This window comes from Sprattus sprattus, assembly GCF_963457725.1.
Source record: "Sprattus sprattus genome assembly, chromosome: 1".
NCBI classification, from domain to species: Eukaryota; Metazoa; Chordata; class Actinopteri; order Clupeiformes; family Clupeidae; genus Sprattus; species Sprattus sprattus.
In genome coordinates this window covers 45,891,078-45,914,938 of record NC_137920.1, presented here as the reverse complement: position 1 = coordinate 45,914,938, position 23,861 = coordinate 45,891,078, and the positions used below count along the sequence as shown (strand labels likewise).

Here is a 23,861-nt window from a genome sequence, read left to right as displayed (position 1 = left end):
GTCTACAGAGCGGCAAACTCAAAAAAAAAAAAAGATGGCTGCCAAACTCCGTAGATGGTCGTATTTGTGCCTACAAGTTGGTTGTTTGACTTTTTTTTGGTTAGATTTTATAAAAGTTACCGAGAAATAGACACTGTACAATGTAAAAAACCCTTTATTGTAACTGAGAAATACGTATCATAGGATTTGCGAGGTGTCTGAGCACACTGTCTAATGATAGCATGCTACTACTCACAGGGTAAAAGCTTGCTAGTGACGTGATTGGTTTGTTGACCTGTCAATCTCACTATAACGTCTCTCCGTTATCAACAGAACCCCATGCGCCAGACTCCTCCTCCGCCTTCCGTTGGATCAACGCATTCCAACGCAACAATGTGAGTGAGCTGTAAGTACATCAAGTCGAAATCTGTCAAGATGGCTAAAGTTCAGTGCAACAACTCGATTCTCTCTTTGAAAGAAACTCCTTTTAGTCAGCGTACTAATCAAAATAAATTGTCAAAAAACCAATTAGGACATCCTAGACCATAGGTCTTCAACAGGGGGTCCATGACCCCAGGGGGTCCGTGGAGGTACTGCAGGGGGGGGTCACGAAATCTTTGGTTGATAAGACCATTTTTTTATATATATATTTAAAAAAAAAATAATAATAATTCAACCAATTTTTTTCCCACAAATTTAAATGTCTTCCGAATCAGAATTGTATTTATTCCCTTTAAATTCACATTAACATAAATCCAACATATTGTAGCGAACGTATTAATTGATCGAGAAGACGTTAGCTTTCAGTCCAATGCACACATTCAGCTACCCACAGGAGTTCTCTCAAGCTGGGCACCGTTTCTCTCACAGCACCTTTCATGCAAATACGACAGCACACGCACTAGCCAATCAGATCTCGAAGATCAAAAATAAAAGATGGCAGACCAAACACTGTAGCTGGTCTTGTTTGTATGTTTGTACCTATAAGTTGTTAGTTTGACATTTTTTTTTTAATTACCGAGAAATAGACACTGTACAAGGTCAAATCACCTTAATTGTAACTGAAAAATAAGTCTGAGAGGATTTGTGAGGTGTATGAGCCCCCTATCTAATGTTAGCATGCTACAACCTACAAGGTTAACACTTTGCTAGCGTTGTGATTGGTTTGTTGACCTGTCAATCTCACTTTAACGTCTCTGTTGTCAACACAACCCCATGCGCCAGACTCCTCCTCCGTCATCAGTTGGATCGTGTCAGTCAGGAGTTATTGAAAAGAAGATACATCTCACTAATGTGGGAGGATGTGTGCCATCGACAGATGCTTGAGGATTCACTGTCCCTTCTTTATGTATGATGAAATAAAAACATATATCTGCGAATTATTTTAATAAGTTGTTGTTAATTGTTAGCTCAGAGTTGTATGCAAAATGTATGTTTATAAATGGCAGTGGCACGGCCACCCTGTACCTTTCATGTTGTTAAATGTTAAATTCATTGTTCAAAAATGTTAGGTCAAATTCAATGTTAAAACATTTAAATGTTAATGAATATATTAACCTTTGTATTATTTGAATAGCTTAGTATTGAATGCACAATAACAGGGTAGCTATGTTTATATGTCACTAGGCCTAGTATATTATAAACAAAATGTTATGCTCATCTCGCCATCAGTTTGGGGGTCCCTGGCCTGAAAAACGTTGAAGACCCCTGTCCTAGACCAAATGTATCTATTCAACAGGTTTCTACAAGTGGGGGGCCCGTCTTACACCCGAGGATCCTACACCCAAAGACTTTTCAAGAATAGGTACTGAAGAAAATCGCGGCTAGCAGGCTGTGGAGTGGCTAACGCGGTCTGTATTTCTATATAATAATGTCACTTTTCATAGGTTTCACAGTGTGAATTTTTGCTACCTGCCCTATCACAGATATTTTCTATGTGATAACTTAGTTTGCTTTTGTAAGCCAATAATTTCAAGATCAGTCAATAAATATTGTTAGTTTTGACTTAGATGTTGCCCCCTTCTTTATGTTGTTACTGGACGTATCATGTGTTCTGTTAAGCTATTTTACATCATACAACATTTGAGTAATGTTAATAATGAACTAGAAAATGCATTTCCTGAAGGAAATACCAGTGCATGAAATGCAAAAGTTAAGAAAGGAAGAAGAAAAGAAAGAAGAGTGAAAGAAGGAAAGAAGAAAGGAAAGAAGAGTGAAAGAAGGAAAGAAGAGTGGAAGAAGGAAAGAAGGAAAGAAAGAAGAGTGAAGAAAGGGATGAAGAGTGAAGAAAGGAAAGAAGAGTGAAAGAAGGAAAGAAGAAAAGAAAGAAGCGTGAAAGAAGGAAAGAAGAAAGGAAAGAAGAGTGAAAGAAGGAAAGAAGAAAGGAGAGTGAAGAAAGGAAAGAAAAGTGAAAGAAGGAAAGAAGAGTGGAAGAAAAAAGGAAAGAAGAGTGGAAGAAGGAAAGAAGAGTGAACAAGAGTGGCTCTGGATAAAGAGAAAAAGAGAGTGAAAATATTGAAAAAAGGAGATAAAAATGGAGTGAAGAAGAGAGATTGAGTGTGAGAGAAAGTAGACTGAGAGGGATAGAGAGAAAGATGGAGAGAAAAAAAAGTAGAGAATGGAAGGTGTCTTAATGTTCCTAGTTACAGTTAAATTGAGAGGGACAGAGAAGAGGTTCCTTGGATTTGGCGCAGGTGTCAGTGAAGCACAGGTGCAAGCCAGTTTAAAGACCCTATTATGATGTCATAATGGCCCAATGTAAGTCAATGGGAAAATTTAGATTCGTTTTTATTTAATATCTTAAAAAGTATAAAGTTTAGAAAAGTGAAAAATACATAGCATAAGTGTCCTTTACAAGACCTATGCGACAAAGTTTGAATGAAGTTTCTACGTTGCGCGGTTCGGGCTGAATTAATCGCAGAAAAAGGTAACAAGAAGAAGAAGAAGAAGAAGAAGAAGAAGAAGCCTAGGAATAACAATACAGGGCATTTCATGCACTGTAATAAGTGGGATAATTGTTTTGGAGCCACATCGATTTGGCTTATGAAGGCTCCTGGATGCAACTTTCTTCTAAAGCGTTCCACTTGTAACTTATGTAGCTAGAGGGGAAATCTTTCTGTTGTGTGCTGTCATCAAGTGGACAAAAAGGTATTGCTATATGAGCTAACAACAAATTGATACAATTGTCTTGCTTAATGTACCTACTGAATGGGTTGCCGTAATCATTATCAGAAAAATTGCCCCCCTGAGGATTTTTCAGGAGCAGCCACTGTCCAGCAACAAAGTATAACAAGTGATGGAACCGCATATTGATGTTTTCCTGTTCTGACTGGTTGTCGCATGGTGGTTCTTGTGTGAGCATAGAAATGTTCATATGGGGGACTGAAAGAACCGGAAATATTGCTATTCTACTGTTGTAAGAGACATGAATTTAAGTGTAGCATTATTTTGTATCTGTAACTCATACACTTTGATGTGTACTCTGTCTGTCTCACTGAGATGAACAATTACCATCTGAACCCCCCCCCCCCCGCCCCCCCCCAGATAGCCTCTTTCCTGCTTTCACCCTTTGTCCTCTGTTATCACCCCCCTCCCCCAGTGAACCCCTCCACCTCACAGTCTCCCCTTCCTGCCATCACCTATAGTGTCTGGTCTCCCCTCCTGTATTCTACCTGACTGAATAACCAACATATTCTACAATCAGGTAGGCCTGAGCACCACTCTAAGAGGGGGCCTCCACGCTGAAATAAACTCCAGGAATTCTGACTGTGTCTTCCGGTCCGTTCTACAAGTTTGGCATGCTCATTTAGATTCTACCACCAGATATATTACTAGAGAAGAACACTGAGGGGAGAATGAAATGGGGGAGTCTGTAGCACAAAACCTGCCGAATCTGTAACTGGAAGTCCTACCCTGTATTATTAACAGGCATTCACATCGAGGTTTTGCTTCACCTTAACTTCTCGGTTTATATCCACAGTTGCCATAACAGTAGCTGTGCTGAGGAATTTGGTGCATGCGCAGTGTCTAAGGGCCTGATTTACTAACAGGATTGCGCCCATTTCAGGCGTAAAATAGCGGTCGTAAACATAAAACGCACTGCATGAAATGTGGGATTTACGACAGTTTTTGACCCTGTGTATTGCCGTAGAAGCCCACATTGGTGTGAAAGGCCCCCCCCTTCCCCTTGGCCAGGCCTAGGTTTTGTTATGTTAATTGATTGACCTGGATTGAAACCCCCCCCCCCTTGCCCTCCCCTGGTAAAGGCAATGCTGTGAGCTATACAAATGCAAATAAGGCCAGCTTTTACCATCTTTTATCAGCTTGGTAATTAGTATGATTACAGTCAGAGAAAAAGAAGGGAACACAAGAAAATAATTTCTCATTTTTATATCTTTTGAAAATATTTACAAATTGTCATTAGCAAAGTTTACAGAACTCTGTGTCATCCTACAGGATTTAGCACTTAATATGCTACATTTCAGCCAGTGTGCAGAGTGGCATGACAACAGTAACCTTTTCCCTTGTCTTGCTTAACTGCACAGTGGATGTGTGTACAACACATCTCCCAGCAATGCGTTCTATAGGGAGGAACGATGCTGGGTGGGTAGTGTCTGCTCCCTGCAAACTCCAAACTTCTACTGGCTTTCCATAAAAATGTCTGTCAGGATGGGGATTAAGCCTAGAAACTTTAGCTAGAACATGTTTGCATGTAGTACTTTTTGTCATGACATTAATAACTAAGAACTGCTTTATAACAGCTGGTCTTGGTTCAGATAGAGGGTCAATGATGGGCACCTCAAAACTGTTAGTGTTGGCACACCACTTATTATACGCTGATCTCTTCGCTCTAGATCCTTCTATGGAGTAATTTACATTGAGATATGATATCCTTTTGCATGTCATGCTAAAACAGTCAACCTCAATTATACAGTTGTAAGGGTACATCTGGTGATACATTGTTCGTAAAGCACATCTGTCATGCTCATCCAAGATAATCTTATGGAATGGAGAGATTGGCAGAACGTTACAGTTTTCTAAGACACGTTACAGTTTTCTGAAGACAATATTAGTTTGTTTAATCAAAAGCTACATTGAATTGAGTAAATCTTTACATTTTAATCTAGTGCAATTAACTTTAACCCAGCACCACTTTTTACAGTGTAATTGAGTGTTGGCACTTTAGAAAAGGATGACACACAAGTGATTATGTACTGTATAAATACCAATGTCTGTTTTAAAGATAGCTGCACTAATATACTCAAAATCATACATTGTATATTCTTCATGCAGCTTTGTCCCCAGCAATTTAGACCTCCATAAAAAGATTATAATTCCATATTTTTCCCAAGCTTATGTGTCAGGTACTTTAGATTTATTTGTTGACTAATAGCCATCGTCCAAACACACGCGTCGTGGGCGCACGAACGGTCTCGCGAGACAAATGAGATCACTCCCGCCAACAATTTCAACCTGAACCGCGGAATTTAAACTGCTGCCAGAATGCCAATGACCAAGACGTCAACCTCTCCAGTTCTTCACTCCAGTTCCCTCTCAACGGGAATCTCCTACCGCCGCATCACAGCTGCAGCTGTCCAGAGCCGCCCAGGAAGCGAAGGGCGCACAATCCAAAAATCGCCGTAAGTCTATTTATTTTTAGGTGATTTCTTCTTACAGATATACAAGGCATCAGACTTTGCCCGCAAGCCATGTCAATTATTCAGAGAAATCATTGTGAAACGTGCCAGACTGCACATGCCTGTTTAACTCTGAAAATGTGTATTGTACTACTACAGGAAACAGTGAGGCGCTTACACAATCGAGAGGATAACGCCATGCCATATGATCCAATGCAAGGGTGAGATTTAAAGACAAATACTGGATCTGTTCAGCTAAAGTCGGTGTATCATTCTCTATCATTTAACTAAACTATTGACATTTAGTTTTTCACAGATTGAGCTCACCGCATAACGAGGCAGTCACAACGGATTTGGTGGCGGCCCTGTCCCAATGTCCGGACATGAGCGGTGTTGACCCTGGACTTATTTTAAGTAAGTGATCTTAGATATTACTTTTGTTTTCAGTTTGTTGTTATCTGTGGCATCTGAGGTAGCACAACGATGTTATCTGCTATTTAACTTTTAACTTAACTTTAACTTTGAACTTAATTATTTGTTTTCCAGCGGCTTGTAAGACGTACTACGAAACTGTACGGGGGAATTACAGATACAGCCAGCCAAGCCTTGCAGCCCAGGCATCAGCCACTAAGTCTCCATCCCGTCTACGCCAGAGAAGAAAGAGGGTAAGATTGATAAGGATTAGATCAGCTGTAGGCTACAGTAATTGCAGCGCATGGTCCTATGTAATCGTGTTAATAAAAAGTGACATTTTTGCATCAGAAACGATGTCCTTTATAAGCAAATGTACATTGCAGTCGTTAAACACATTTGATGGACGAACTATATAAATATGCGTTATCGTTTTGGCAGCACAGCGGCACTAATTTGGTTTATCTTTACATCTGTTGGTGGCGAGGATGACTGTCTTGGCGAGGGAAGAGATGGACCTATGGGAGGACGTAACTCTAGACCTGATGTCCGATGAAGAGGATGGCACAGACGAGTGGGGAACTGGCTGGATCGTGCGGCAGCCTGCTTTCAGGAGCAACGTGCTCTCTGACCTGTGTGCGACTTTGCAGGGAAGACTCGACCTGGACCCCAGATATGCGCTGACGCACCACAGAAGGCTTTGTGTCGGCACACCGTCGCCAAGACTAAAAAAAAAAATGTCCCAGTGATGTGTCGCTGTTATTGCTGCTGCCGTTTTTTTCTTCTCGTTGGTTTTCTTCTCAGATGTATTGTCTGTTTGTCTTTGTAAATAAAGCTTTGGTTTTCAATTCCTGACTAAGGTCTTCAATGCTCGATTTGTCTAAAGCAACTGCCTTTCTATTAGGCCTACTATGATTATGATTATTTAAATGATTAATAAGAAATTCATTAATTTCATATACAACCATTATTAGTATATAATTATAATATTATTATACATACATTATTAATTTCGTTTTTATGAGGCAATAGCTGTGAATGGGAGGGGCTACGATTTTGTCAGTTGAAAGTGACCAATAGGGAAGAATCTCTTTCCCCAATCACAAGACAGTTTCATTTTAAATCTTGGTCATTTTCAACCACGCATTGCTACTGCGCACTGGTCAATACTTTCCCCACTGCCATAGCTGAAATTAGAGACATCAGACAGGAGTGTTTTTGAAATTGCAAACTTTCCGAACGTAATTGGAGCCATTGATTGCACTCACATCGAACAGAAATGATTAATCTCGCCATGTACACATCTATATTGTTATAATTGACAGTTTATGCATTAATGCCACCAATAGCATATTCTTTATAATCGTGTTCTTTTAAACATCTCGCTGTAGGTGATGGCGGGCAGAACAACAATAAAACAGTGATATATCTATCTCCTCTTCGCTGAACCTTCATTTTCTCTTCCTCGAATCTCCATGGTGGCAGTAACTTGCAGGTGATTTCTCCCGTCTTTTAACGGTGCGCTAAATAATGATTGCCCAGCGCGGATCTGGTGATCTCTTGATAAATACAGCGGAAAAACATTGTGCGCCATTGTGCGCCTTGGCAAAGGCGCAGATTAAGCTGCGGTCGCAATGTTAGGAAATCAGGACCTAAAGGGTGGAGTAAGCACAGATTGCCCAGCACGGATCTGGTTTGATAAATACCACGGAAAATGCGGAAAAACACAGTGCGTTAATGTGCGACCGCAGATTAAGCTGCGGTCGCAATGTTAGTAAATCAGGCCCTAAGTCTTTTGTAGCGGTTGAATATTTTTTTTGGATTCACACAATGTACTTTTAATCTGTTTGACTATCCTACGTGGAATGGCAGAGCTCTCCCAATTCATTAAAAAGGAGCTTGATCTTGTATACCCCCAATTGCAACCCGGAGGCATTACCAAGATGGTTCTGAAGACTTGCCGCTATGGCCTTTGATATTAAATTCCCCTTAGTTGGAAAATCACACATTTTGTACAAATCAAAATATCAAAGATAAATGTATGCATCATGCATCACAAATTCCATACAGGAATCACTCCATACCAACTCAAGTAGGGTATCCCATATCAAGGACTGAAACTGAAAAGCTCTAGGTGAGCAATCTCAAAATTAACATGGATCCTGCTTTATTGGTTTATGTTACATATATCATTATTTTGTTTAATAGATTGTAATATCAGGCATTCTGTGTACGTTAATGTACTTATTTAAACATGTATTGTAGTTACTTTATATATATTGTAGTTACTACAGTTACTATACACAAACCGTGTAAAGTACAGTCCATAGCTGAAACTTTAGTTTTACTTATTGACAGTCAAAATTGCATGGGTGATATGTGTCCTTTCAGCCTTTTCCGTTGCCAAAATAGCAGCCAAAACTGAAAAAGCAACAGGTCATCTTCATTTTACATTTAGTCATTTTGCAGATGCTTTTATCCAAAGCGACTAACAAGGATGTATACACATTTTCGCATTATACAATGATGGCACACTGCACATCAGGAACAATTAGGGGTTCAGTGTCTTGCTCAAGGACGCTTCGACAGGGAATCGGACCAGCAACCTTCTGATTACTAAATGACTTCTCTACCTCCTGTACCACTGCAGCCCCCAGCAACAGCAAAATGTCTTATACATGAAGTCAACGGTTTCAACAGTTTAAAGCAAATATCAGAGCTTCCATAGACAACATTTCGTGTTGCAGGACGATCACAGCAGACAAGAAGATTCCATCATAAGACTAAGAAAAAATTGCTAACAGAATAAATTAGTTTACTATTAGGACCTTAACAATACACATCAAGGTTAGTGCCTTAAGGTTACACAATGGTGTACCTTAAAAGTAGCCTGGATACCAGACCGAACCCGCCCACAACATTTTTGGTCTGGAAGTTCGGTCTGGCACTGCTCCGTTGGGGAGAAATTATCACAGATACGAAACGGATCTAGCCAATCAAATTGTCAGGGCGGGCTTTATACGATGATGGACAGATGGCTTGAGTTGAATTAACGGTAGATTCGAAATCGTACCAAGATGGTGGAGTCTCGGGAGCCTGTTAGTGGGAAATATTTTGTGAATAAAGCTATCTTCACGACTTTTTTTATGTCTACATTGACTCGTTTAGTTGTGTATGTGCAACACGAATGTTGCAGAGTATTGTGGGTCTTAACTGAAGCTCTCTAGTCCATTATTGTTAGGTTATTGCTAACGCTTAGACCAAAAATCCATTGAAACACATAGTAGCTAGCTAGCCTCGCTGCTAATAAGTATAACGTGAGCATGCATATCTCACAGATATTGACAGCGCATTCATTTTGAAAGAGGAACAGAGAAACGCGATTAAGGCATTTGTCGATCGAAAAGATGTTTTTTCCGTCCTTCCAACGGGATCCGGTAAAAGTTTAATGTATCAGATGGTCTTGCTACGTTGCTCTGATTGGTTCTCTGTATCCAATTGAGGGAAGAGGCATTTTCTCTCCTGGTTCGTTGAAACACGCCCCATAATCACAGCTCAATGGAGCAGTATCAGACTCATATTCTGAATAGAATTATGAGTATGACATCGTCAGGCTACCTTAAAAGAGTAACTCACTCAAATTACTGACTGAAGAATGTTAAACATAGGAAGAGAGAAGTCTACAGAAGCACAATAATGGATAGTCTGTGTAAATTATTCACAATATATAAAAAGTAATTTGAGATATTTCACTTTTTCTCACTCTCTGTTTCTCTCACCTCTTCTTTGTTGGGTTCTTCCTCCGTGCTGTTCTCCACTGATATAATCGTACTTGTGGAGTTAGTTGTAGAATTAGTTGGATTTATTTCATGGAACTTTCCCTCCATGATGACATCAATAGCCTTAGGATTCAGGCCACCCTCTGTCTCTATAATGATGCCATGGCGCTTGTCAGCACGGTAGCGCTTGTGGAGATATTTGTAGAAGAGAAGTCGACGATCTGCAATCCAGGCCAGGAGGACACACAGTGGGAAGAAAAGCAAGGTGACTACAGCCTCCCACACCTGCAATAAACATTCACCATGTCACAACACACGGATACACAAACAAACTCCCTAATAGAAGTGTTTCACAGCAGTAATGTTTTGGGGCAGATGTATGAAAGTTTGCACTTAAAAAGGTATGCAATCAATCATTTCAGTTCAATAATGTATACAGCACAATAAAAAAATAACATTGGACAAGGGGGAGCAGAGGACTAAATTGATGATATATACTGAGGTATATACATTTTTTTAAAGTGGAAAATATATATCAGTGAGCTTGGCTGTAGGCCTATTCACCTTCAACAGCGTAATGTATAGTTTTAGATATATAATTAGATATATTAGATATATAATTCATTGCACCACTCAAGCCATACATACAAAGGGAACGACTAGCGTTTAGCCGTACTTAAGCCATACATACAAAGGGAGGGACTAGGGTTCAGCTGTACTTAAGCCATACATACAAAGGGAGGGACTAGCAGCCAGGTAGAGATAAGAGACCATGGAAGGTCAATGAAATTCAGCAACTTGCAGACACATATTTGATTTAGTACAACAATGTATGTATAACAATGTTAAGAAGATGGCTTTCTGGGGCATAAAAGGCAGTACGGTGTTCTGGAACTGTGCCCAATGGGACCCAGGCTCAACCCCGACCTACAATCCACTTAATTTCTGTATTTCCGATCATAATTCTTTTTTTAAATGTGTCATTTTATTAGGCTAATGCAGAGTCATTGAATGCTCTGGAAAATGTGTCATGCATGGATTCATCTATCTTGCATTTCTGCATGTCGGTCACACAGAAGGATACTGTAAAATACAGTACACTTTCCACCAGACCTGCTCAATCTACCCAGTCTCATTCATGGCTGAGTGATCCCAACGCAGCGCTCCAATCTCAGAGCAGTTGGTAGAAAGTGGCACAAATCTGCAGCACAGGAAGATCTTGCAAGCTACCAGACCCTGCTGGCCTCCTTTTCATTCAGCATCACTGCTGCTAAGAAGACTTTTTTCAATGACAAGATCAACGGTGCAACGCTCGTAAACTATTCTCCACCTTCAAAACTCTGCTCTTCCCTCCCCCTACTCCCCCAGCTACCAACCTCACTGCTGATACCTTTGCTTCCTTTATTACAGAGAAAGTGGCAGCCATCGGGAGACAATTCGACTAACTAACTGTCTCCCCCCCCTAAGGTCACAACCGTCAATGGCTCATTGTTTCCTTCTTGGACCCCCTCCCATCCAACATCCTTCAAGCCATATCGCCTGGCATCTTTACCGGCCTCTGGCAAATGTGTCATGCGCGGATTCATCTATCTTGCATTTCTGCATGTCAGTCACACAGAAGAATACAGTATAATACAGTACACTTTCCACCAGACCTGCTCAATCTACCCAGTCTCATTCATGGCTGTGATACCTTCTGAACCTGCTTCATTTAATTCTGGAACATTTCCTTCTCCATTTAAAGTGGCTATTGATCTACCCAGTCTCATTCATGGCTGAGTGATACCCTCCAAACTTGCTTCATTTAATTCTGGAACATTTCCTTCTTCATTCAAAGTGGCTCGGGTGGTGCTGCTGCTCAATAAGCCGCCTCTCGATCCCACTCAGGCAGAAAACTATCGGCCGGTCTCAATTCTCACCCTCCTATCTAAAACCATTGAGAGGGCTGCTTCCAAACAGGTCACAGAGTTTCTGTCAAGGGACAATCTCCTCAATCCAGACCAGTCTGGATTCAAAAGCCGTCACTCCACCGAAACAGCCCTGTTGTCTGTGACAGAGGCCTTACAATCAGCTAAAGCAGCAGCTCAATCCTCGGCTCTCGTCCTGCTTGACTTATCAGCTGCGTTTGATACAGTCAACCACCGCATCCTTCTGTCCATGCTGTCAAGTATGGGCATTTCTGCCAAGGCACACTTCTGGTTTAAATCGTACCTCACTGGGCGCTCGTTCAATGTGTCATGGCAAGGTCAGCTGTCTGTACCTCACCGCCTCACCACAGGGGTGCCCCAAGGCTTGGTGATGGGACCACTTCTCTTTGCCATCTTCATCATCTCGTTTGGCCCTATCAGCCGCTCACATGGTTTTTCCTATCACTGTTATGCCGATGATAATCTACTGTTTCTTTCTTTCCCTCCTGAGGACACCACTGTCTCTGCGCGGAACTCGGACTGTCTCGCTGATATATCCACATGGATGAAAAATCACCACCTTCAGCTGAACCTGGCCAAAACAGAACTGATGGTCTTTTCAGCCAAACAGGTCATCCACCACAACATCAATATTGACTCCTTATCACTTGTTCCTTCCAAAACAGCAAGAAACCTCGGGGTCATTACGATGACCAACTGACCTTCACTGACCACATCGCCTCTGTCTCCAGGTCGTGCCGTTTTGCACTATTCAACATCCGCAAACTTAGGCCCGACCTTACCCAGTTTGCCACCCAGCTGCTGGTGCAAACCTTGGTGATTTCCCGTCTTGACTATTGCAACGCCCTCCTAACGGGTTTGCCGGCTTGTGTGGTGAAACCACTACAGATGATCCAGAACGCGGAACCGTCTGGTGTTCAACCAACCAAAGAGGGCACACGTCACCCCACTACTCATTGAGCTCCATTGGCTGCCTGTAGCTGCTCGCATTAAGTTCAAGTCACTTATGCTTGCCAACAGAGTGCTTGCTGGTTCTGCTCCCACCTACCTCAATGCTCTTGTAAGGGCAAATGTTACAGCCAGGATGCTGTGCTCTTCTAGTGAGCATCGTTTGGCAGTTACAATTCTGCACTTCTTTTGTTCTTTTCTATTTCGTTTTTCTATTTCTTATGTAAAGTAGTATTTATTGTTACACTAGGTCTCTTTTCAAGGGCGTCAGTTTGTTTTTAAATGTGGTGGGGACAATAACCATAAGCTTGAGAGTGGTTTGAGAAGTGCTGGGTACCCTTATGTTATTCATCCATTCAACGTTGCATTACAATATGAGTCTACAGTGTATTGTCAGGGGTTGAAAATCCCATTCAAACAATAAAAAATAGATAATCTCGATGTTGACAACAGTACCAGCTTGCTTATTTTACCAGATCATAACGGTCTCAATTTAAGACATACCGTTAGCTAGGCTAGCTGTAGGGAACGTTAACTCATCTGTGAATAGCAAGCTAACATTTGGCAAGGTCAACGCCACATCTTACCTTATCACTGTCACCAGTCGGTGGCTTTCCAAATTAAATGTAGGCTAGAGTAATTGACATTTAATAACACCTAAAACAAAATTAGACTGTCGAAAGAGATTGACAGAGGCAGCGACGAGCTGTGCCTCATCCGTGTTGGGCTAGGGCTGACTGCACACGTCACTACGGTTGCGTGCCCTGGCGGGGCGTGTTACGTGTATGTATGCACATCCAAATTTAAGAATCTCTACCTCAATCGGCACAGCTGAGAACACTTTGGCTGTGTAAGAACCAATTTTCAGGTGTTCATTGATAAGGTGGACCTTAGTCACCATAAGTGTGAAGACAGATCGCAAGTAGGATTATAAATATGAGTCAGTGCTTTTCTCAGGTTACATTTCTAAGATACAACTAGGCTTGCGTCGTCTTCAACGGCTTAAAGAAAAAAGTACTTTTAACTAAATTGCTCCACACGCAGCCAGGCAGGTGTGCTGTGAGGATGTCATCGTGGGTGCCTATCGCATGATTTAGATACGATGATTTCGGTTGAGTATGTGGGGATTTTTTCGGTCGCAATTGGTTGAAACATTTTTAAAAGTAGTGGGGACAAAATTCAAATTAGGAATAGTGGTGGGGACATGTCCCCCCCGTCATCGACGCCTATGTCTCTTTTGCTCGTAGCTTGGCTGTTCTCTCCCTTGTACATCGCTTTGGACAAAAGTTAAAGTTATCCAGCCTCCTCTTCAATGAAGCTCAGCCTAGATGCATAGCCCACCCATTAAGATAACCTTATTTCACTACTTTGGGCTACAGCCCACCCTATGGTGCTCCACAGTCGAATCAGGGAGCAAGTTCAGGCACTTCAAAATAAAATAAGCCAAGTGAACAAAAGGAATGAGATGGAAGATGGTCATGAACTAATTGTTCTCATTCACTGAAAAGATCAGTTAAAATAGGACAAAATCATTCCCATATGATATATTACTTATGTTCTGCTCAAGTACTCGTCCTAGCCAGCGTCACCTGTGGCCTCTGTTTAGTGTCTTCAGACTAAGTTATTTGTTAGTGGCACAATACAAATACGTCAAATTGAAAATTTGAATTATGTGTGGTCATAATTAGACACCGTTTCCCTTTAGATTTTTGTTGTGGCTGATGTGAGCCCTTTTAGTAAACAAACATTAATGTAAAATAAACAAAGAATAGACTAAAACTATTTGTAGTGCATCAAAACATACCTCAACAATGCCTGGGGATATGACTGCAAGGATGAGATACAGCCATATGTAAGCAAAGATGCTCCAGAACGCAGTCACAAAAAATACCCGTAGGTGTTTGATCTTCCGTGACTCCCCAGCAGGTATGACCCATACACAAAGTCCAATGATTACAAACATATTGAATGCAGCGCTGCCCACAATGGTTCCTGGGCCAAGGTCCCCTGATTCAAAGCCGTGACCACAGACCTAGACACAAAAGAACATCTCAGAAGCAGTAGTAGCTATTGCATGAAGTAATCTACCATGTGAATATATGTCAGTCCTTTGGGAATGTGTTGGTCTTGATTGTTTAGATGCTTGTTTGAGTATGTGCATTGTCTGTATGTTTGCATGTGAACATGTTTGTATGTACCTCAATAACAGATAACAGGATTTCAGGAGCTGAGGATCCTAAGGCCATTAAAGTAAGATTGGACACCGTCTCGTTCCAAACTCTCACTTTTGCAGTTGTTACCTCTCCATTTGAATTTGTCACTTGAACTTCTCTTTCCTGGGACCAGAAATTGAAAGAATACACCAACAAGAGACAGGGAGATAAAGTCAGATAAAGAGATTGCACAATATAACTGCCTTTAAACAAATCTCAGGGAACTTGGGAATTTAAAATTGGAGGTTCTGTCAGACTACAGATATTTCCCAATTCCAATTTGGCCATGAATGCAGTATAGGTCTATTTGTATTTCTAAATCTATCAACAAAGACAAGAGTGTGTCAAGTCAAATAAGCTTTTACTTTAATTTCTGTGTAGGCATGTATTAAGTACACAGGGAATGAGATTTGATTTCTCGAGGACCACAGTGCTACATAGAACAAAAAACATACAATAAATATGACTAAGTAAGGGGAAAAATACATATAAGGACTAAACTCTATACAAAACACTGTGCATAATTGTACATATTTATACAGCAATTAAGGTTTTTTTATTTTGTATTAATGCGTTTATTTGAAAAGGGACAGTGTACATTGATAAACATTTCCCAGAAAATGTAAATGCACCGGTGTAACGGGCCAAATTAGCCCCCGTCCAGATTAAACCCGGTTATACTTTGGCCCAGGCCAGATTAAACCTGGGTATTCATACTAGATACCATGTGACGCCACTGTGTCTAAGCGCCGCCATCTTTGTGTCCGAAAGTCAAGCTGAGCGTCATAGACATATTCGGTCAAAACCCACAGAAAGTAAAAAATGCCCGGCATATGTTGCGCTGATGGATGCGACACCAGTCGCGAAAATAACCCAAATAAACAATTAAATTGTACACCAAAAGATTTAGATCGGTGGAATAAATGGTTAGCTATAAATGGTTGGCTGCAAATTAGAAGAGACAACTGGCAGCTTACCGATTGTGCAGTCAACACTTATTTTCCTGCACCACTATCCATGAAGATGTTGATTTTGTGCTCAGAGCCTGGGAATGACTGACATGTTAAGTGAAATGCAGCATGTTGATACAATCGTGAACAATTGCTGAGCCTTATCACAACTAAACTCTCCTGACTAAGCTAGAGTGCTAATAGTTAGCGAGCTGCTAGCGAACTTTACTAAAGGCTTTAGCTACACCAGCTAGCCCACATTGGCACTCTTAACCACCACTAAAATAAATCGGTTGATAATCGCTGTTTGAGTAACTTGATGTCCTGTGATGACATACATGTGTTTTGCCTCCAGATGCCATTTATTGGTGTTTTTCACCCATCCTGCAACTGCATATTGATATGCATCTGTACTCTTGAAAGCGTTCAGGCTATCTCCGGTGTATGGGAATGGATTGTGTACAAGATAAATGTATACGTCGGGAAAAGACAGTTGGGGCAGACGTTTCGCAGGCTTTAAGCGGCAAAATAAAGTTGAAGGTAATAATTATGCCACTCAGCTAGGACCAATATCATACTCTGAGAGGCTTGGTACTACAGGCCGTGGAACACATAAGGTTTATGTGTGTTTATCTCTCCTTCACATGACCTAATACCATACAGATTCATTTGACGATGTTATAAAAAATAAACACCTGCTGAATGTATAATTTCTTAGCACTTCATCTGTTCCCTGTGAAAACAATGTTGATGTTTTGTTCCACATTTCATAATCATTTTTCTTAGTAAGATTATAAAAAAAAACAGAACTACATTTTGCACATCAAGATCAAGACTCCAATACTCCATGTTGTCAAGTTGCATGAAGAAGCAACCAGGTGCTAAACATAAAGATTTAGTCCCAAGATTAAGTGGGAAGCAATTTGCTCTCTGTGTGGTGTTACTTACAGACTAGAACCATCTCTTGTAAAAAAAAAAATAATAAAAAAAAAAAACACTTTTCATCTGCCTTTTTTTAAAACATACTCTGTCATTTAAAAACAATTGAGAAGAAGTTCTGTACCTGTGAGGTGATAACTTCTATGGCGGCCATGAAGCGGTCTGCGACGATGGACACCCCAAGAAACATGTAGATGAGGCAGCTGAAGTAGAGCACTGCTCGTCCTGCTTGCTCCCCCATGCCTGGGTCCTGTGGTAGCCACACAGGCAGCAGAATGCCTGGTTTACATATTACCTTATCAGTGCAGGTACGCTTTGAAGGAACACTGCTGGAGATACCACTGCTGCTGTTCCCCCTAGTTGACAGAGAGATAGTGAGGGTGGCCGACACATCCAACCGACATAGGAATAGAAGATGCAGAAATAATAGTAAGGAAAAAGGAAGGGCAACCATTGTGTCCTTGTAGGGTAGTCAACAAAGAGGTAAAAAACTTCAGAAAGAGGAAAAAGAGAAAAAAGAAAATTGGGGAACAGAGGCAAAATGTAATTAAAAAACATGATCCAAAGACTGGGACAGTAATTGTGCTCCCTAAGGTACAACCAGAATGTATCATATTTCATGAATCATATTTCTGATAGCACTCAAAAATGTAAATTTGACAGCATAACATTACATTGAACAAAATATTTTTTCACATGGTTCTGTGTTTTTTTTATTCACACACATCAACAAAGGGTGACATGACAGAATAGGGTGTTAATGGCAATATCTGCATTTCCTTTTTTAAGAGTTTGTCCAATTTGTAACATTTCTAGACTAACAGGATAAGGCACCCGGTACTTATAAACACCACATTTGTCTGGGGGTTGTACATAGTTAAAAGAATGTTTCTAAATTTAAACCAGCAAAATGACATGAGTCTAAAACATGTACTATCTTTTGTATGAAATGTGCTATAAATAAAGTCTTACTTACTTACTTACTTAAACAGACCTTATCTGCAGAGCCAATTACTTAAAAATGCAGAACCAATCCTGAAACAAGCTTATTCAAACTAGATTTGCATTTGAAATAAAGACTGCAAACTGAAAGTGTATAAAAATACTTATAGAGTTAGCCAGGAGAAAAAACTAGGTGACTTAAAGACAAGGGGTTGCTAAAGGGTAGTTGAATTTGCTTTGGTGATTACTGGGGTGCGTTTATGGTACTCATAGTGTTTGGTTAGGGCGTTGCTATGGTAGTTCAGGTGGTTGCTAAGGTGTTGCTCAGGGAGTCATGGTTGTCATTTACAAAACATTTGCAAAATTCAAATGGTCGTCTTTCATCTGCGGAAGCGGTCAAATCATTCAAACTTTTGCTACTTGGGCCAGTTCGCATATTCAACTTGGACCCTGTTGATGCTGCTAATTTTATATTTATATATGTTTAAAACTTAATAAATGGCAAGAACCATTATACAATGAAGCTCATTTTGTTGCTTATGTATACATGCCCACATTAAGTACAAGAATATATCTGTTAAAAAAACTAGGTGACTAAAAGACAAGGGGTTGCTAAAGGGTATTCTCATATTCACAAGACAGTTCCACACCCTATCCATGTACAACCACACCATCCACAAAAACAAATTCACTCAGAATAAGTTATACAACAAACTTTTAGTCTATTGTTGCCAGAAATGCAATCATTCAAGGCAACACCTTGTTCTTGGAACGGAAAATATCCTCTTATTTCACTTAATTCTTGCTCAGTTTCTTACTTTATGTGGCAGTCATATTATGCCCCGCTACGCAGTACATCTAGTTATCATCATTGTTCTTGAGGTGTCTCACTTTTAAAGGCACAATATGCAACAATTATGCTTCAGGATTAGGGTTAGGATAAGCAGTTTAACCTTAAAATAACAGCTTAAAAAAAATTGGGGTGCTACAATGACTTTTAATATGGAGAATTGCGTCCGTGCCAATGGCATAGCAGGGTCGATAGGCATATAACTGCCTTCTGTAGTTTTGCCTGCCGATGCCCGCCGACCAGACTTTGATTACCTTCTGCCGATCTAGTAAGTAGCTTATTTGCCGTCTTGCTTAGTCTTGTGTTGCACATGATTGATGTTTGACTGTGTAAGGACAGTCGTTGAGTAATTAGTTTGTCATAATGTCAAAGTCAGCACATTTCAAGAGATTTCGTTAGTTTTAGCTGCTAGCATACCTTTAGCGAATAGCTATTAATCCTTAATGACCTTTAAATGACTCAGGATAATTCTGCTTACATTTTCAAATCATAGATTCAGTCTTAGTAAAGTTAGATTATTATTGTTGTTGCTGTTTCTTTACTATAAACTGATGTTAAATGTTCATTGTTTAATATTAAATTCATTCTGATGTGTTATGAAAAATGCTGTATTTTGCACTGTTGTATTTTTTATGTCTTCAAATTCGCTTTGGATAAAGAGTTTTGCGTTTCCCTCTAGGATTGATTTGCTATCGACTTAAGTGTTCTTCCACAAGCCTTTCCTATTAGCAGCTGCCTAAGGTAGTTATCTCTGCTGAATGCCATTAACCACGACTCAGAGTGGGTATACGTATTTTAATGCTTAATCCATTTCCTTAACTAACTTCCATATGCAAAACAGCTAATTAACCCTTGCTACTGACCATTTTGTTTATTGTGGACAGGCATTGTGACTAACCAACAATGGCATTCACTGGACCCCCTTTGTTGACCTGTCTGTAAGAGACAAACTACCTCAGAACATGCAGAGAGGTTCATTTCTATCCCCGCCCTTCACCGGCCTGCCACAGGCAACTGTCTTCTGGGCACCTGGGACAAACACAAAGGCTGTATCACATTTCCATCTGTCTGCCATGCCTGTCCTGTTACCTGGGTCCGGTTCTAATAGGGCAGCAATGAGATACAATGAGCAGCAGTAATGTGCGAAGCAAGCCTGAGCATTATTACAGCGCCTCAGTTAGCAATGTGACGGTTAGAACTGGACCGGAATGATCTAGGTCAGAGGTCTTCAACGGGGGGTCCGCGGAGGTACTGCAGGGGGGTCGCGAAATCTTTGGTTGATAAAATATTTCTGAAAAAATAAAATACGACAGCACAGGCACTAGCCAATCAGATCGCGTTTCTGCTCAAGTCTAAAGAGCGCATATCAAAAATAAAAGATGGCGGACCAAACTCCATAGCTGGTCTTGTTTGTACCTATAAATTGTTAGTTTGACATTTTTTTGCTTAGATTTAAGGTGTATGAGCCCCCTAGCTAATGTTAGCATGCTACTACCTACAATCTTAACAACTTGCTAGCGATGTGATTGGTTTGTTGACCTGTCAATCTCACTATAACATCTATGTTGTCAACACAACTCTATGCGCCAGACTCCTCCTCCGTCATCCGTTGGATCGTGTCAGTCAGGAGTTATTGAAAAGAAGATACATCTCTCTAATGTGGGAGGATGTGTGCCATCGACAGATGCTTGAGGATTCACTGTCCCTTTTTTATGTATGATGAAATAAAAACATTATATGTGAATTATTTTAATAAGTTGTTATTAATTGTTAGCTCAGAGTTGTTTGCAAGATGTATGTTTATAAATGGCAGTGGCACGGCCACACTGTACCTTTCATGTTGTTAAATGTTAAATTAAATTCAATATTAAAAAATGTTAAGTTAAATTCGCTGTTCAAAAATGTTAGGTTAAATTCAATGTTAAAAAATAAAACTGTTAATGAATATATTAACCTTTGTATTATTTGAATAGCTTAGTATTGAATACACAATAACAGGGTAGCTATTTTTATTTGGCACTAGGCCCAGTATATTATAAACAAAATGTTATGCAATTTATATAGTAGGGGGTCCCTGCTCATCTCGCCATCAGTTTGGGGGTCCCTGGCCTGAAAAACGTTGAAGACCCCTGACCTAGGTTATTGTTTGCCAAACACACCAACTGTGTTGCTAAACTGTCCTGCAACTCTTGAGGTGGGTAATTTCTATATATTCTGGATGCTGTTTGCTAAACCAGAGTCACTGAATCACATTGGAGACACATTTCTAAAGTCCAAGGCAGTGGTACTGTGAGTTGTTCTGTGTTCTCCTCCACCACGTGGCACTCTTCCTCTAGAGAAGCAATCTGTAATGAGCTACTGGTGAAAGGGTTCAATAATTACTGCACTACTCCTTAGACTTAGCCAGATCAACCACACATTGATTAGAATTCACTTATATATCTTCACTTCCTCTATTTTTGCTGGTTTTCTGATGATTAACAAGCAGTCCCTGACTGTGTTGGCTAACTTTTAGGGCCTCATGCTTTTCAGTTGTGAGTTGAGCATGGTCAGTTTTCACCTGATCAAGTTCCCTGCAGGATTCGGTCAGAACTGGCAGCAAAGCCCTGACCTGACAGCAGAAGCGACTGCTTTAAGAAGTAAACATTTCTGTGGGTATTTCACACCACAAAACAGTTTGAAAATCTGTAGTCTGTAGTCGTACTCCCTCATAACCACAACAGTCAACAAAACTCATGCACTGAAATGTTCAGCCTCAAAGATGGAGGGAAAGAATAGTGAACATACAGTGTACTTACATAACATGTATGCTTAACCCTGAGAGCAATGTGAATTACTGACAGGCAATTGAAGGGAAGGATATGGCTGCATATTTATTAGACTAAATTGGCAGATCACTAAAGCTAGGAATAAAATGATAGGAGAAACAAGAGGCTGTGCAGATATATTACTTTTCTATTTGATGCTGTTGTCTCCCTTTCCTCTTTGGCAGATCATGTTGTGCTGATAATATGTTTGCCATATCTGGATGACTGATACTTGTCCATCACATGAAAGGCTACTTCACTGTTCACTCTCAGAGATGCAACCAAGAAGAACACTGTTTCAATGATTCAACAACCCTCCTGAAGGTATGCAACTACAGGTAATGGCTCACTTAGGGTAACAATCAATGTGCTTGACAGATGGTTCAAAGTCTGATCTTGGGAAAACATGTCCTTCACCAGAGCTACCTCTGTTGTTGGATGGCAGAACTGGCCTTATCCAAAGGTGTCATGGTTTAATGGTGTCAGACTGTAGCTTTTCATTTCTTGGACATGGTTTGAAATCATTTTCTAAGTGCCAAAAACTGCACTTAAAATAACAAGGTCATGTAACACACACTTTCCTTGCACTGCAATGATGTGCTATTGTAAACCGATCCAATGGGTGACTCAGGGCAAGTTAATCAAAACATTTTAGAAGAATAACTTAAACAAACAGTTTTTTAAATTTTAACTGAGAACGGCCACTTTCGGCTTCTTTGTCAGTGCCTGTTGGAATTCAGACCTTGACAGAGAAACATTAAAAGCTTCTTTTTAAACAGAGCTGTTATCTATTTACCAAGCAGTCCAATCCTTAGAATCTGATCATGCACTTCATATCCTCACACCTAAAAAAATCCTTCAAGGTAGGGAACATGTGCCTATAAGCAGTATCTCAATAAGGGCATTAATAAATTACAGTGACTGAAATGACAAAGACTGTGTAAGTGTAATTAGCTGTGTACAGGTGATTCAAACACTACAATCAATCAATCTGAGCATACTGAGCTTCACTGTATTCATTGTGGTCTGGAGTTAATCAACATAAATCAGGTATTCTAGGGGCATGGCAAACAAGCATCAATCAAAAAGACTGGCATCAGTTGGATTAGCTAAAAAAAAAAGCCAATACATGGCTATGGAAGGGCCTTAACTAAGGCATTCAACTTTTTACTCCAATTCAGTATTTAGTGACCCACCTCAAGTGCAGACCCATGTCAGATGTTGAGTTACTAAATACATCTTAGAATGTCAAACTTCTATTCAAGTAATGACCAAACCAAGGGCGTAGTCTGAATGACAAGCAGGTATACTGAAAAGAAAACAATTCTAGTTCTCTTAACTACATTCCTCCCCAAAAGCAAAATTGAGATTTTGTATGACCATGGTTATATAAAAGCAAAACTAGTAGGATTTCATATACATTGTATTGCTTTAGAGCTTAATAAATAGGTCCAGAGGCACATTTTGAGTCTGATTTGCATGACATACGTGTATTCTGCCCTTGACCTTTTATCTTACATGCATCTGAGGGCTGTAGTAAGTCTATTCTGGGGGGGCAGGCAGTGGATCAAACCACTGTGGAGCAGAGGTGGGATCAAATATTTTCAAACTTAGAAACACATTGTTTAGCACAAGCACTTTCAGTCCATATTATTATAGTAAACTAATAAATAAAATTACATTAGGTCCTCTTTTCTTGTATTTGGGTTATTTCAGAGGATGTGGTACAGAATTTAAGGTCATCGGTGGCAAGGTTTTTGCCACCACAAAGGCTGCCTGTTGTTTCTCACAGTTTCACAGTCCTTTAGGTAATTTTTTGCAAACTCCCAGGGGGCTTCCCTGCGTATTTCAATGAGGAGAGGCTTCCATCTGGCCACTCTGCCGTAAAGCCAAGATCGTGACCATTGACTCTTGGCCTTAATAATAATGAAGGTGTAGAAACATCTTAAAGATGATCAAGAGACATTTTAAGTATTATAGTTAAGGGTCTTAACACTTATGTCAGTGTGATATTTCAGTTTTTTCTTTTGATACATTTGAAAAATGTCTAAAATTATTTTATAATTATGGGGTATTGAGGGTATATTGATGAGGAAAAAACAATGTGATCTGTAATTCAAGAGCACAGGGGTCTAAACACTTTAGTATTACAATTCATTTTTTGACAAATAGAAATGTTTGCATTAAAAATACTGATGAGGACAATATGTATAGGTATCTTTTGTAATTGTGAAAATGGTGATGAATGATTTCTTTTGCAAGCCACTGTATAATTTACCACAAAGATAATTTCAGGAGCAAGGGAGAAAGAGAGTCTGAAACAGACATGATGGTAGACAGCCTGCCAGGCCAGAAGGTGTCCATTACCATAGCCACTCCTCCTGACAACCAGTAATCCTGTCACCTTAGAAGGAGCCGCAGTCTCAACTTCAGCACAGGGACAGAGTTGGACATGTTATGCAATATTCAGCACAAGGAG

At 40.2% G+C, this 23,861-nt stretch overlaps 1 protein-coding gene across 1 annotated transcript in view; it reads right to left on the bottom strand.

Moving 5' to 3' along the window:
• Positions 1–21,852, bottom strand: part of LOC308370003 (sodium/calcium exchanger 2-like) — a gene marked incomplete at both ends in the record, with an annotated part of 70,218 nt that extends 48,366 nt beyond the window's left edge. Inside the window, 5 exons of the mRNA XM_080844562.1 lie at positions 9,806–10,090; positions 14,486–14,713; positions 14,880–15,017; positions 16,908–17,139; positions 21,809–21,852. Coding sequence (XP_080700688.1) covers positions 9,806–10,090; positions 14,486–14,713; positions 14,880–15,017; positions 16,908–17,139; positions 21,809–21,852 — 927 coding nt within the window. The remainder of the gene's footprint in view (positions 1–9,805; positions 10,091–14,485; positions 14,714–14,879; positions 15,018–16,907; positions 17,140–21,808) is intronic.
• Positions 21,853–23,861: the final 2,009 nt, after the last annotated feature.